The sequence below is a fragment of the Cajanus cajan genome, chromosome 9 (assembly GCF_000230855.2).
Source record: "Cajanus cajan strain Asha chromosome 9, NIPB_CcT2T_4, whole genome shotgun sequence".
NCBI classification, from domain to species: Eukaryota; Viridiplantae; Streptophyta; class Magnoliopsida; order Fabales; family Fabaceae; genus Cajanus; species Cajanus cajan.
In genome coordinates this window covers 11,574,229-11,588,875 of record NC_138525.1, presented here as the reverse complement: position 1 = coordinate 11,588,875, position 14,647 = coordinate 11,574,229, and the positions used below count along the sequence as shown (strand labels likewise).

The 14,647-nt window shown below is 30.4% G+C and overlaps 1 protein-coding gene across 1 annotated transcript; it reads right to left on the bottom strand.

The window, feature by feature from the left end:
- Positions 1-1,969: 1,969 nt before the first annotated feature.
- LOC109789572 (uncharacterized) lies at positions 1,970-5,766 on the bottom strand. Its single transcript, XM_020348551.3, has 5 exons — positions 5,261-5,766; positions 4,993-5,045; positions 3,799-3,963; positions 3,445-3,546; positions 1,970-2,740 (listed from the first exon to the last, which is right to left on the bottom strand). The coding sequence occupies exons 1-5, from the start codon at positions 5,400-5,402 to the stop codon at positions 2,606-2,608; spliced, it is 597 nt and encodes a 198-aa protein (XP_020204140.1). The 5' UTR covers positions 5,403-5,766; the 3' UTR covers positions 1,970-2,605.
- Positions 5,767-14,647: the final 8,881 nt, after the last annotated feature.

Here is a 14,647-nt window from a genome sequence, read left to right as displayed (position 1 = left end):
ATTCAAGTAAGTATACCACGAGATTTGCATCCACAACAATCACCATGTTTGAAAGCGAAAACACCAAAGCAAGTCAAACATTCACAACAACCATACCAAACAACAAGGTATTCATGCCATGCATATGAATATAATCAACTCACCACATCATATACAAATACCACATCTAGTGCGTCGACAAGCATTCCGCTACGGAGATATCCTAACACACTTGAGTAGTCTGAGTGATTTGATTCTATTAAACCAACCCAATCGTGTTAGATCGACAACTAAAATGAGATGTCAATCCTTCTTCTGATTTCTCAGGTGTCGCCATTTACAATAGGAAACTTCGATTCGACCGTTATGATTAATATAGTTAGGTATATGCGTATCATGACCTTAACATACATTACTAAGTCACTTATGAAGTTAGTCCACTAACTATCCTTAAGAAAACATGCAACTTTTCTAGTAATCAACTAAAGGTTGTAGTGATAGCATTGCCAAACCACTATAAAACAATTACTAGATTTTCTCCAAAGGTTTGTAATATAAAAAACAACCTATGTCATTCTTCTCGAAGATACAAATCAATTGAATCTAAATTAATTTATCACGCAATTGTTAGAAACAAAATTTTGGATAGTAAACGGTAATTGAGAAATTAAAAGTGTAAACAAAAATTTATCATAAATTAAAATTAAAATTTACATCAATTTAAGATTTTAATTCTTATAGTAAATTTTTTACGGTTCAAATTATAATCTGAATTCAATCAAACTAAATAAAGACAAATGTAATTAAAATGTAGATCTAAATATAGATTTATTGCATTTTATAAAAATGTGAAACACAACCGTGATGTAATAATTTTCGTGAAATTCAAGAATGGTAAATGGCTTATTTAAGTGATTTAGGTTATTTTAAGTCTAGATCTTTCTTTCAAGATGTGTTACAATAAGTTAAGTACAAAGATTTCTTACAAGAAAGAATATGACTTTTTACAATTGATTTTTCATTACATTATCATCTTTTTCTTTCTGAGCTTTAAGTTTCCTTTTATAGGGTCTCACTAAAAATAATCGTTGCAAATCCTTGAACTTCTCTCTCATGGTTTGCTTCGTCTGTCTTCACGATTTACTTCTTGAGGAGAGAAGTGTCCATTGGTCTAATAAATTCTTGCATAAATGCTTTTACTAAATTATCACTTCTTATTTGATTAAAGAAGTTATTAATCACTTTTTGGGTACCGAGTGGGTAAAGCCATGAATGTGTCAGGACATTGTAGTGATGAAATAGCTTTTGACTACAAATTTCAATGTCTGTAAGGATCTACCATCCTTTCCTAAAGGAAAGCATGTATTTCTTTCATTTTTGTAGAATGTTGATATCGAGGAAGCATCTTTATATTCGATTTGTTAAGAAAACATTTAAACATAGTCAATTCCTTATTTAGAGATCATAAATGATAAAGATTTAATGCATATATTTTTTATGACTAAAGATTGGTCTTAGTCAGTAACATAAACGCCTTAATGCATTTTTCATTTTATACAAGGATTCACCTTACGGACGAGTTGTGTCTTAGTGGAAAAATTGCCATTGTCATTTTGAAAATTTATATTATTGATTAAAAATTTCTTTGTTTATTAACAACAAAACTTATAACTAGAGGGATTTAAGATTGTTTTTTGACCTAACAAACCTATATAAAATTTCTGTGTGAATCTTCTTGAAATATTATCTCTTTAATTGGGTTGTTGTGATTGTTATAATTACTTTTGAGTAACGAAATTGTATGATTTTGCATGTTTATTGTTGCCCAATTAGAATCACATCATGACTAGACATAATCTTTGAAAAGATTGAATAAAGACACTTTCATTTGACTCAAGTGTTAATTATTGTCAAATTCATATCAACATAGTACCCATGGTCTACAAATCCTTTGGAGTTATAAGAATTTAGATGATTGACATTTAGTTGTGGAATAAATAATAAAAAAGTATATTACTAATTATTATGAGTGGAGATTAAATGATATATTTAAAAACCACAGGATATTATTTTGTAAGTTACAAATCTATAGGAGTTTCACTTGACATGTTTATTATGAAGATTATACTAGATGTTGTTTCCTTTCTATAATTCTATACTAGAAAAAGTGTCATTCAAGTTTACTCCTATCTTCTCTAAAATCATTTCAAGTGATTCAACACCCAACATAACAAGTTCTTTTGAAATTTGTCCCTCTGATATCTTGGTTAGTGATGACATAAACACCTCAATTTTTATGTTTATCATAATGCACAATATTGCTATGATAGAAAAAATAACAATAAGAATACTAGTTTTTAATAAAAACAATATTACATTGCCAAAATACATATAACAAATATACATGAATAATAAAACTACATAATATGGTTATATTTCTTCTTTTTAAAAGCATCTCTAAACTATTCAGATTTCTCGTCTCCCTCATAATTTTAAAAAAATAAATAACTTCATAGAAAATAAATTTACAAATATCCCTAAATTTGACTATTTTTTATCGTTGTATAAAGGTACCAATGTATTATTTATCAATAAATGATACCCACACAAATATGCTTAAGCATTTTCATGATGAACCATTAAGGAAATGCGTCAATGCTTTGTCTGTATCATTATCATACATAACCAAGGCTTCAACAACGCTTGTGGACGAAAATCCCATTTCACGTAGAAGGGTATAACTCTTGGCGAATTTTGGAATCTTCAAATAAATAACTCAATAAGTTAATAGTTTATTTAAGCATCAAAGTTTGTGACACATCTTTTGTCTACTAATCCTTATAGTGTTTGTTAAAAGAATGATAGTGAAAAATGTTGGAATTAAGGTTCAAAATATCTAACAAATGACTGCATAAGGTAAAAGCTCCAAAAAAAATTTCCTTTGGGGGTGACATATTAGTTTATTAGAAGCAAAGTCACTGTGATAGGTAGAAATTTCTCAATGTAAATTAGGTCAAAATTACTAATCTACTTATGCTGGAAAAATTTTATAGACCATTAAGCATAAAACACATAATATATTAAGCATTTGACATTTTTAAATAATGTAAACATAAACTTCAACCTTCCCAACATAGGAAAAGTTGTTAAAAGTGTTTACATAATTATTAAATAGACTACTTTAGTCAATATTGTAATTGGAGAAACAAATAATTTAACATAAAATCATTAGGTTCACAGAAACATTTGGAGGATAACCTTTTCCATAATGGGAAAAACTATTTAAGTCATGCTAGTTTATAATCTAGAATTTCAAAAATCATTTGATAAGCATGTCCAACAGGGAGAAAAATATATTTGGCATCTTATTACTGAGAATTCAGAAACTTAATGATCATATCTTTTAGTAGAGTTGTCATTTTAATAATAAATCCAAAATCAGATATATAAGGATCAATGACATACCTTGACTGGATTATCACCATAATTTGCGACAGCAATAGGAATAGCTTCTCGACTTAGTCCCATGGCAATATATTTGCTCACAATAGGATCTGAAACAGAAACCTATAAACAAAACACCATTTGACAACTGTAAATGAAAAGAATTAAATATATATATATATATATATATATATATATATATATATATATATATATATATATAAAGACAATTTAATATTAAACATATCATGAATTAGAGAATAATAAAGCTATAAAGTCTGTTTTATAAATTTTGAAAAACCAAATACACATAATTAAGCAAGCTACACATACAATACACAAATTAGAACTTCTCACTCCAAATCAAGAAGCTACCTTTGGTGATGTTGATTTAGTAGCCTTAGTTGGAATATTTTCGATATCAAACATACTCCAATTTGGATTTTCCTTATTTGCCTCATCAAGAATTTTCCTCTCCAATCCAAAATCAAATTGGAAGTTACTACGTGGAATATCTCCAGAATGTGATGACAAATGGGGCTACAACATTGAAAAAACTAAACATGTTAAAAAAGACTCAAGCCAATGATACAAAGCTTGTATCCTTTTATGCAATGTTGTTAATCTTCCCAAATTTCTCAAACATTTCATTACAACAAAATAAATTAAAAGTCAAGAAATGAAGTGTTTTCAACAATCTTACCATCTAAATAATGGGAAAATGAAAAGAAAAAAAAGGTTGAACAAAAAAAATCTCAAAAAAGCTAATTATTGTCAATAAGAATTGTATTATAAGTAGCAAAACCATTTAAGTTGCAAGCCATCATAGGATTAATACTCAAGGAAAGAATATTAGTACAAGAAAGAACTAAGGATGGAAACAAAACTTTACTTTCTATTGTATTAAAATGAAGAAAAAGTGTAAAGGGTAAATCATTGATGAAAACAAGATCCACATGAGCATCGCAGAAGAAATGTGAAAGTTTAAAAGACAATTAAATGCAGATATATGTGCATGTACAAATATTGAGGATTAGAGGCTAACAAGTTATAGTTAGACACGTTATGAAACATTTTTTACTACTAATTAAAACTTTGTCTTTTAAAACCTATCTCAATATATTCTAAGTTAGTTAATTTTAATTAATATTATAACATTTTTAACTTTTATTTTAAAAAAATGTCCTTCGAATTAAATGGTTAACTTTAAGTCGTAGTTACAATTAATGACATTACACATAATTAAGAAGTACTTTATCATGGCTAACTTCTATTGTTAACAGACCAATAAATACATCCATATTATAGATGAGTAAATGTCTCTTTAATAGATTTATAATAATTGAAGGATACAAAAGGAAATTAATAACAAATATGTCTCAAAGTTGTCTATGCTTCTCATATCAAGTTAAGACCAAAATAATTACTCATTTGTGTTATATAAATGACTAAAATAGAAATATTATTTCTCAAAAAATAGTTGAACTAACACTTTTTTAACCATAATTTCCATAAATGTTTCACATATCAATTCAAATGAATATCATAGGGAACTAAAGCAAATCTTACCAGTGGAGTGATCCTATATTCTGGCTTTATGAAAACCCTAATACTCAATCCTGCTACAAATTGAAGAAAAAAAATAAGGAAAAAATAGTTAGTTATCTATGATGCAATCAATAATTAGAATGGAAAAAACTCTTGTGGTAAAAGCGATGGAAAAATTCAAATTTATGAGTTTTTTTGTGTGAATAGATCTAAAGTGTTTATTTTCTACAACAATTTTATCCCTCATGAATATAGAAGATGTTGAATGGAAAAGATAGGAGATACTTACAAGAAGAGGAAAGAGGAGAGTGGTGGTGGTTTGATGGGCCCACAAAACCATTGCAATGAGGGACAACATTGGGGTACATTTGGTCAATTGTCGGAGAGGAAGAAGAGTTGTAAGGTGAAGACCGGTCTCGTCCGAAAACCATAATCCATCACTAATTATGGAAGAAGCAAACTGAAACTTTCCAAAGTGTAAGGAAAGGAAAAATAATATCCAATAAAAGCTAATGCCATGTTGGTGACAAATTATAATGACTATTTTTAAATTAGACAATCCAATATTCATTCTTGCATTATTTGATAAAAATTACTTTTAATATAAATTTATTATCTTAGTAATGTAAAATTAATTAGTATTTTAGTAGATACATTATATATCATAAACCTTGTTATAAGCAAAAAAGGAAATCTCAATCATTTAAAAAATTGTTATTTTACTTTCATAACTATATTTTATTTTAAATTATTTATTTATATTTATTTGAAAATAATCTTATATTATAGTTTAAATTATTTACTTTAAAATGTATATGTATTTTAAATATTAAAAAATTATTTTAAATTTAACTATGAAATAATTTGTATTTATAAAATATTTATTATAAATTTTAATTATATAAACATAAATATTTATGATGTGTAATGCACATGCAGAAATACTAATAAATAAACATTTATGAATAGATAAATTATATTTTGGATTTATAAGAAACCATTTAAGTTAAGATAAAAGATTATTATTAATAATCGGCATTTAGAAGAAAAAAAATAATTAAATACCTATGTGTGTATCTTTTTTTACTTCTAATCACTCAATTTTATATGCGTTTTTGTTAAGTCAAAAGACAATCTTAGATCCCTCATGCTTTATAAGTTTTAATGATAACAAATACTACATCTTTTAGTAAGAAAATACTTTGTAAAAGTCATTGTTAAAGTTTTCATAAATAATCTTTATGTAATCAATTATGAGAATAGAGTAATTGATTACATAAATACCTACCTTTTCCACAAGCATAAAATGTTCTAACATAACCAATTATATTAATGAAGTAATTGATTACATAGTATTATGGAAATCCAAAACACTAACGCATTAATTGATCACATACAAGAGTTGGTGTTGGAATTGTTTATAAATATGTCCCTTAGTCATGTTTCTCGAGATGAGTCATGTTTTCCTAACATTGGACTAGGATTCATATGTAATCGATATGAAAATTTAGTCATTCATTACATAAGGATATGTGTAATACTTATAAAAGAAAAATGTTCTATTTTAACCGATTAAGTGATAATGTAATCAATTACCTTACACATATTTCTAATTTTGGAAAATCTAGATTGTAACAATGATCAATGTAATTGATTACATTATCAACTTAATTGATTACACAAGAGACAAATATTTTTCTATATAAATCCAAACACCTTTCACTTTTCAATATGAGTTCATAAGTGTTTAAAAACACATGTGAAAGTTTTCTAAGAGAAAAATATGTTTTCAACTTGAGAATGCAAGAAAGAAAAACACATGTGAGTGTCAACAATGGGAAAAGGGTGAATTCATCTTTAAAATTATTAATTTGAAGTTTTCAATATCCAAAAAAAAAGTTTTTCTTTAATGTCTAGAAATGTGTAAGATCAAAGGGAAAAGCTTCACACTCAGGTTAATTTGTTTCACTTTGTATTTCTTTAAACAATCGAGTATAATTCTTGTTTTTAGGAATTTGAGTTCCATGTAAGAATAATGTATCTCAAGATAGATGTGCTTGAGTCTACAGGTTAGGGTAGGGTCCCCTAATAGCTTAAGCCAAGAATTTCTATTGGGGTTATAAAAATGCCTATGATCTAGTCATGATCAACTTACTTGGTCTGTAAATACATTTTTATTTATAGTGGATCACCTATAATCTAGGTTAATTACAAAAGATTGGATGTAGCTTTCTAAGGAAAGGAAACCAATATAAATTCTTGTGTGATTTTCTTCACCCTTCTCTCCATATCTAGTTAATTTTTTACTTTGCTTTATAATTCTTGAAATCTTGTTTGATTGTTCTGTACAAAGTAATTAATCTTTTATTCTTCAAGTGACAAAACAATTTTGAAATATTTAAAAAATATTTTCAAGAATAACATTTCAAGAAGATATTTTCTAAAACATAAAAAGGGAGAAAATTTTCTATTATGTGTTTAATATTTTTATTTACCAATCCAACCCCACTTCTTGGTGAGCTTGGATTTCAACATACATGGCATCTACCTGGAACATGATGCATTTAATTTTGGATTCATTGACCCTGTTTCCATCTAGTCTATTAGGAATAAAGATACAGAGGTACAACAATATTTTATAGAGAGGTTTCGAGTTGGAGGCAAAGAGGTGTAATTAACACCTTACTTGAATAGGTATGTACAAATTTTAATTCTATTTAAATTTTAAAATAACTTATTTGTTACTAATACTGTTACAAAATATAGGACTCATTGGTAGCTTCTTATTATTATTCCTTGGTAGTTTCTCATGATTTTCTTATGTTCATTACATAAGAAAACTACTGAGTTGTCCATTAAGTACCTAATTGACTCGCGAGTTTATAATTTGAATACATTTTATTTTTAATATATTTTAATTATCATAAATTTCTTCATTATTAATTTGAATTATTTTCATAGAGATCTTCTGGTACTAGTAAGGTCGTGGAGGCTTCTCCTAATATCTCGGAAAAAGCTTCAATTACAAATTAAATTATATTATAATTTTTCATATTTAAATTGTAATTTCCAAAATCAACCAAGTAACTATGAGTGTGGTTATTATGTGATAAAGCATAAACTGACCATTACCTCTAGGAATATTATGGTCTCAAGGAAAGAGGTAATACATAAAAATAAATTTACTTATTTTACTTTGTGTCATTTGATTGTTTATTCATCGGCTAATATTTAATTTATGCTATTTTTTGATTTATAGATATTCAAATATTTCACTTCATTCACTAATGAAGATTTGGAAGACATTCAGGCAACTTGCTTTTTTGAAATTTCTTTGCATAATGCTTTATTTAGTTATTTATGAACTTGTTTACTTTAGTTTTTATCTATATTTAATTTACATTATATGTATGAAATTTAAATTCTTTTTATGACATTGATTTTAGTTTGTTAACATTGTCTACATAAGCAAAATGTTTGATGGTTCATAGTTTATCATATATATTATTGTTGTTTGGGTGTTACTCTAGTTTACCACAAATTGTAGACATAAATTGAGACATGTAATGTATTATATAGGATTATTGAATTAAATAGCCCTATATTATATTCAATTGTCTAGATATTTTTTTTATTTACAATATGATGGGTCCAGAACTAACATGGAATGTTTAAAACACTTGTCATTAGAAATTCTTTGTTTAATAGTGAATGTTGTGGATATAAAGTCAATTCTATTGATCTCATGTATGCTTGCATTAAACATTGACACATCTTGTGTGAAGTTTGATATTCTAGTAAATTCAATTTTATCTTCAAAAAAAAAAGTTGTTGTCTCTTAAAAAAAATCTTAAATTAATTTTGAAGTTTCCTTCTCATAATAGTTAATAAGTTCTCTGTTTTTTTTTTTTTTTTACTAAATCTTAAATCCTAAACCTTACGTAAATCATAAGACTTATTATATATGTTGTTAATTATGTTTTTCTTTGATTTTTGCATGAACTATATTTGTTTCCAAATTAGAAAAAGTTATCAAGGTTTTTGGTTGGAGGAGAATGGAGGGAAAGGAAAGAGAGGGGAAGGATTTAAAAAAAATCTTATTTACTTGGTTCAATTTTTAGGAGGAGAGAGGAGGGAGCAAAATCCTTCTTAGCTCAATTTTAGCTCCCCTCCAATTACGAGATTTGAAGGAGAGAAGAGAAATTTTAATTTATTTTTAATATAATATCCAAAATATTCCTAGTTATTTAAGTTATTTAATTTAAAATTATGAGAATACAAAAGTAATTTTATTTTTAAAATCCCTCCCCTTCCCATGTGAACTTAACAAGAAAAAAGTTATCTCCTCTCCTTTCCTTCTATTAATTACACAAAATTTCTAACTCCTCTCCCTTCTCTTTCCTATCTCTTCCTTCCCCTTCATTAATGATGGAGTAGGTAAGTGAAGTGAAGAGTTGTGCTTCCTTTGCCTTCAACAATGATCACGGATCTTTTCTCCTTGATGAATTCCGGAATGAGATTGATTTAGAAGATGAGGGAAAAGTGTTTCCTAGACTAGGATGGAAGCATCCAAGCAAGAGAAACAAATAAGAAAGCTCACAGCCAAGCTAGGAGAGTAGATTTTCCTAATGCTAAGGCTTAGAGTTTGGTGACTTTGGAAGAGAACTTTGGCTGAAGTAAATTCAGAAAATTCTCATATATCTTCAAAGTGATTACATAAGTGTGAAGGTGTCAATATATAATCCAAATAAGCAAGTTAGTGGCGCCTAAATTCAAATGTCCATCTTTGGCGCCAATATTTGAATTTCAAATGGAATTTGAAATTCAAATTTTGGTGTACCATGTGCACATCCGAAAATTATGGCAACTAGCATCATCTAAGTTGCATTTGAGAGTCATTTGATGTGTATTTAGGGTGCACATGTTCAGCTCATACAATTTTAAAATTTGTGACCTAAATTCATGCCAAATGACATCTTAATGAAACTTAGATTTAGCCTAAATGACTTAATATTGAAAACCTTCTAAATTCCTAATCTAATGGCCTAAATACAATGGCCAATCAAATACAATATAAAGGAAAATTACAAGGATTAAAATGAGCCCAATATTGGGTACCAAAAGCCCAAAGGCCCATGAAGCCCAAAGCTAGGCCCAATAAGCCTATGGCTCAAAAATGCTACTCTATGTGGTCCAAAATACAAGACCAAAATATATGGAACCTATACTAACAAAACATGAGAAAAAAATGGCTATAACAAGATAGGCCCATGTAAAGTGTAACAGCCCAATTTTCAATGGGCCGTAGGCCCAATTCGTTGCCTAGAAGGGGCCGTTTCAAAAGTGAAACGGGCCGTTCTGGAATAAGTTAAAGGCCCAAATTTTGAGAATCAGAACGGGCTGTTTTGAAGGGAGAACGGGCCGTTCCGGTTTGGAGAACGGGCCGTTCCAGAGGGAGAACGGGCCGTTCTGGTTTGGAGAACGGGTCGTTCCGGAGGGAGCACGGGCCGTTCTGCTGGGATTGGGAACGGGCCGTTCTGGTTTTGGAACGGGCCGTTCCAGTTCAAAAATTTGCGTAGGTTTGAAGGGCCCAGAACGGGCCGTTCCGATTTTGGAACGGGCCGTAGTGGTAGGTGGGCGAAAAATCCTATAAATAGGCCTCAAATCCTCTCATTTCTACACACCTCTCATTCTCACTCTCTCTTCTCTTCTGTTCTCTCTTTCGTTTCTCTTCTTCTCTCTGAAGACCAAGAGGAACTCAGAGGATGAGGATCTGTCCCAGATTTAGTTCCGATCCTTGTTTAAGGAAAAAGAGGAGGAGGTTCTGCCCGAGTTCCTATTTATCCAGGTACGGGGGAAAAGGAGATTATTTATATGTAGAGTTACATGAGGGAATTGGGTAGAGGAAGAGCCCTTAGGGTTATGAATAATTTTATAATTATTTCTGTTTGGAGAATTAATTATCTTATGTGATTCTATATATATTTAGGATTACGAATATATGTTTAACTTGTAAAAATGATGCTCTGGGAGAGAGAACGAAATTATAGAAAAGTGCCTGTAAGTTAGGTTGTGAAAAATTGGATGATTTCTGTTTGAGAAATTGAGGATCCCATTAGATTCTGTATGTGTTGAGGATTATAGATATGCTAATAATTTGTAAGAATGATGATCTGAGAGGGAGAACGAAATTGTAGAAAAGTGTCTGTGAGTTAGATTTTGGAACAATTGGGGATTTTACTGTTTACGTTAAAATTATATTAAATTGATAATTCTGTTGTTTGTTATATTAGTTTATGAATGTTATTGTTATATTATTTGATGATCTAGATGATGAATTACTTGAGGGGTATGTGAATCACCATTTTGTGTGGATTGTGTGTGTATTGTGGAATTGAGATGTGGATGTGGATGTGGATGTGGATGTGGATGTGGATGTGGATGTGAATGTGAATAAGATGTGATTGTGGTTCTTCACACCTATGACCAGGGGTGAGCACGGCCCGAGATTGTTACATGAGTATCGTGACCTTGGTTAACATGTCAAGGGTGAGCACGGCCCTAGGTTAGGGATAACGTGACCTTGGCACAGTGTTATATCAGGGGTGAGCACGGCTCTGGATTTTTACATGAGTATCGTGACCTTGGTTAACATGTCAAGGGTGAGCACGGCCCTGGAATAGGGATAACGTGACCTTGGCACAGTGTTATATCAGGGGTGAGCACGGCTCTGGATTGTTACGTGAGTATCGTGACCTTGGTTAACATGTCAAGGGTGAGCACGGCCCTGGGATAGGGATAATGTGACCTTGGCACAGTGTTATATCAGGGGTGAGCACGGCCTGAGATTGTTAAATGGGTAGCGTGACCTTGGCATAGTGTGAAGTGCAAGATTTGTGATGATTGGTGTGATTGAGATTTATGACGTGATGACGATGTATGATTGATTGAAATACGATATGTTGAAATATTTATGAATATTAAGTTATAATGAGATAATATGTTGTGTTTTCTTATGTGCTATATATATAGATGTTTTCTTTTCTCACCGTGCGATTTGTGGATATTTTAGGTGAGAAAGATCCGGCTACGAGTGACATCTAGAATGCTGACGGTTGAGTTGTGGTTATGCTCTAATATTGTGACATCGGGGCAGAGGATTTTCTTTAGGACATAGATTGTTATATGGAATTAGAATTGTAAATATTATTTTTGAAAATCATTTGTAAACTCTCACGTTTCATTTTTATCGTTGTGGTTATTGAAGAACAATTTTGAAGATTCTCATGTGAACCCTTTTACCGAAATTGAAAATTGTTTTTGTTAAGTTTTCATTATTACAATATATGTGTTGGGGTAGTAAGGGTGTCACATAAAGCTCAACTTGGGCCTTCCAAGCCCATTGGGCCCATCGAGCCTTGCCTGGCCCAATCCTTCATGTCTAGCCAACTCCTCTTGGCTCCTTCAATGTGTCACCCCTTGCCTTTCTAGGCATGATTCCATCATCCCCTCCCTCTTGAAAAGGATTTGTTCTCAAATCACGAGGATTCATGGGAGGAAAATCATCACCTACATGCACAACATACCATGTATAAGAGGTGACATGTTCATGGGAAGAAAATGGAATGTGGATCCTAAGAGGAATCCTTCTATCTAGCCTAGCAAAGAAAACTAAACTATTGAAATTAAACTCCCTAAAGGTAAAGATAGGATCCTCTTCTAAGCATAACCTAGAATGAAATCCAAAAAATGTAATAACACTAAGACTAATACCATTGAAAGAATGATTTTTACAAATTAAAACATCTTGCCTAAAGTACCCTAAATGGTAACCTAAGCATTTCCTAAAATATAAAGAAAAGACTACTAAGAAACTTCCTAGACAATTTTGGATTTGATTGTTTGTTAGATATTCATGATCATATAAACTATGTTTGTCTTGTAGGGAAGGAATCAAATTAAGTTCAAAGAAATAACAACTTCCCATAGGATCAAACATAGAATATAAAACAATACAATTTGTATCCATCAAACAATATAAACCAAAAATTGGGTACTTTATTAAGACCAAAGAAATACTTTCTTCCTTGTGCACCTCCAAGGAAGTAGTATAAGAAGTAGAACTAAATGTAGTCCACTCCTTCTTCACTACATCTTGAAGTTGAGATTCTTTCTCTCGTAAGATATTTTGTTCTAGAATCTCTACTTCATGACTAGTGGTAGCATAAGGGTAAGAGTTAAGGACTGTGTGTAGTAAGAGAGTATTTTCCAAATGGTTTTTAGTGATAGAACAACCCTCCTCACTTACAAGTCCTTTAGAACATATATTTTCCTCCTTACTCTTCCCTAAGATACATGCCTTTTTTATTTCTTTTTTCCTTGTTTTTCTCAATTTTATTTTTGCTAAAAGTTTTTCTTTCTTTTGTTTAAGAATGTGAATTTCTTCCTCTAAATTTTGCAAGTCGCGCTTTTCTTTCAAGTTTTTATTTTTCTCTTGTTAACACTTTTTGCTTTGTCCAAAGTGTTAGTGATTTAAGCTCTTGAGTATGATGTGAAAAACTTTTTGGAGAGCTTGAGTCACTTGCACTTGAGAAATGTTTTCTCATGATTAAACAAAAAGAGTTTTATATGCTATGCAAAAAGAAAATATTTTTGATCTTTTCTAGGAACAAGACTAACACTTGGAAGTCTAAGTGTACAAATTGCACTATCAAGGGAGGTGAGCTACTAAGAGCCACTTAATAACAAAGCCTTTTCAAGTGGAAATCACTAAACTTCCTTGTGGTATTCTTAATTCCACTAGTACTACACGTGAGTGACTATAAGGGATTAGATATACCTGACCAGCTTCTTAATACTCCCTCCAAGCTATTACAATTTGATTCAAATGAAAGAAAGATGCAAGAAAATTAAGCTAATCTAAAACAAAATTTGTGTCGGTTTTTGAAACCACTTTAGTGACGGATTTGGCAACCAATTTTCCAGCAACAATTTTATTGCTTCAATCCGCCACTTTCCTTGATCCTTTGATGCCTTTAGAACCTGCACAATAAACCAACAAATTGGTGAAAGTAGGCTGCTCACAATGATGATAGGAAGGATCACTCTTGTGAAGGAAAAATTTAGGAGATTAGGTCACTAGTTTAGGTCAAATTTTAAGTCCTTTGGTCTTAGGTCTAGTAATACTCCTCTCCTACTCTTGTTGAGTCAATGTTTGGTTCTCTTGCAAGGATTTGAGGCCACTTCCAGCACGGATCAGTTTTGAAAGAAAACTTGAACAAGCAACAAAAGCACAATTAGAACAAGTTTATACCAAAAATCAAGGAATATGGTGTATTTAGACAAGACTCAAAGATATCCAAAAATTCAAATTTGAAAATTAAGACTCTCAAGAAAGGATAGCACTCAAAAATAAGGTCTTATAAAGGCACTAGAATGGATTAAGAAAACCAAAAGAAATTTAGAAGACAACACAAAAGAACTAGTAGTTGTTAGATTTCAAACAATGCTTATTGATTTGTGATTTAATCTTTTTACACTTCTCGGCTTTTACATGTATATATACATTTTTTTTTAAAACTTGATTCTTCCAATTTTGAATCACCAATCCAGAGAAGTAATTTGCCTTTTACAACCACAATGAATGCCTCAAAGAAGTTTCACAAAACCGGATTAA

What these genes read in the sequence shown, in the direction of transcription:
- LOC109789572 (XM_020348551.3), bottom strand. Translation starts at nt 5,402, where the DNA reads ATGGTTTTCGGACGAGACCGGTCTTCACCTTACAACTCTTCTTCCTCT. An exon ending in CTCTCCTCTTTCCTCTTCTT is followed by an intron (nt 5,046 to 5,260) that starts GTAAGTATCTCC and finishes TTCAATTTGTAG; the next exon opens with CAGGATTGAGTATTAGGGTT. An exon ending in AATATAGGATCACTCCACTG is followed by an intron (nt 3,964 to 4,992) that starts GTAAGATTTGCT and finishes TCAATGTTGTAG; the next exon opens with CCCCATTTGTCATCACATTC.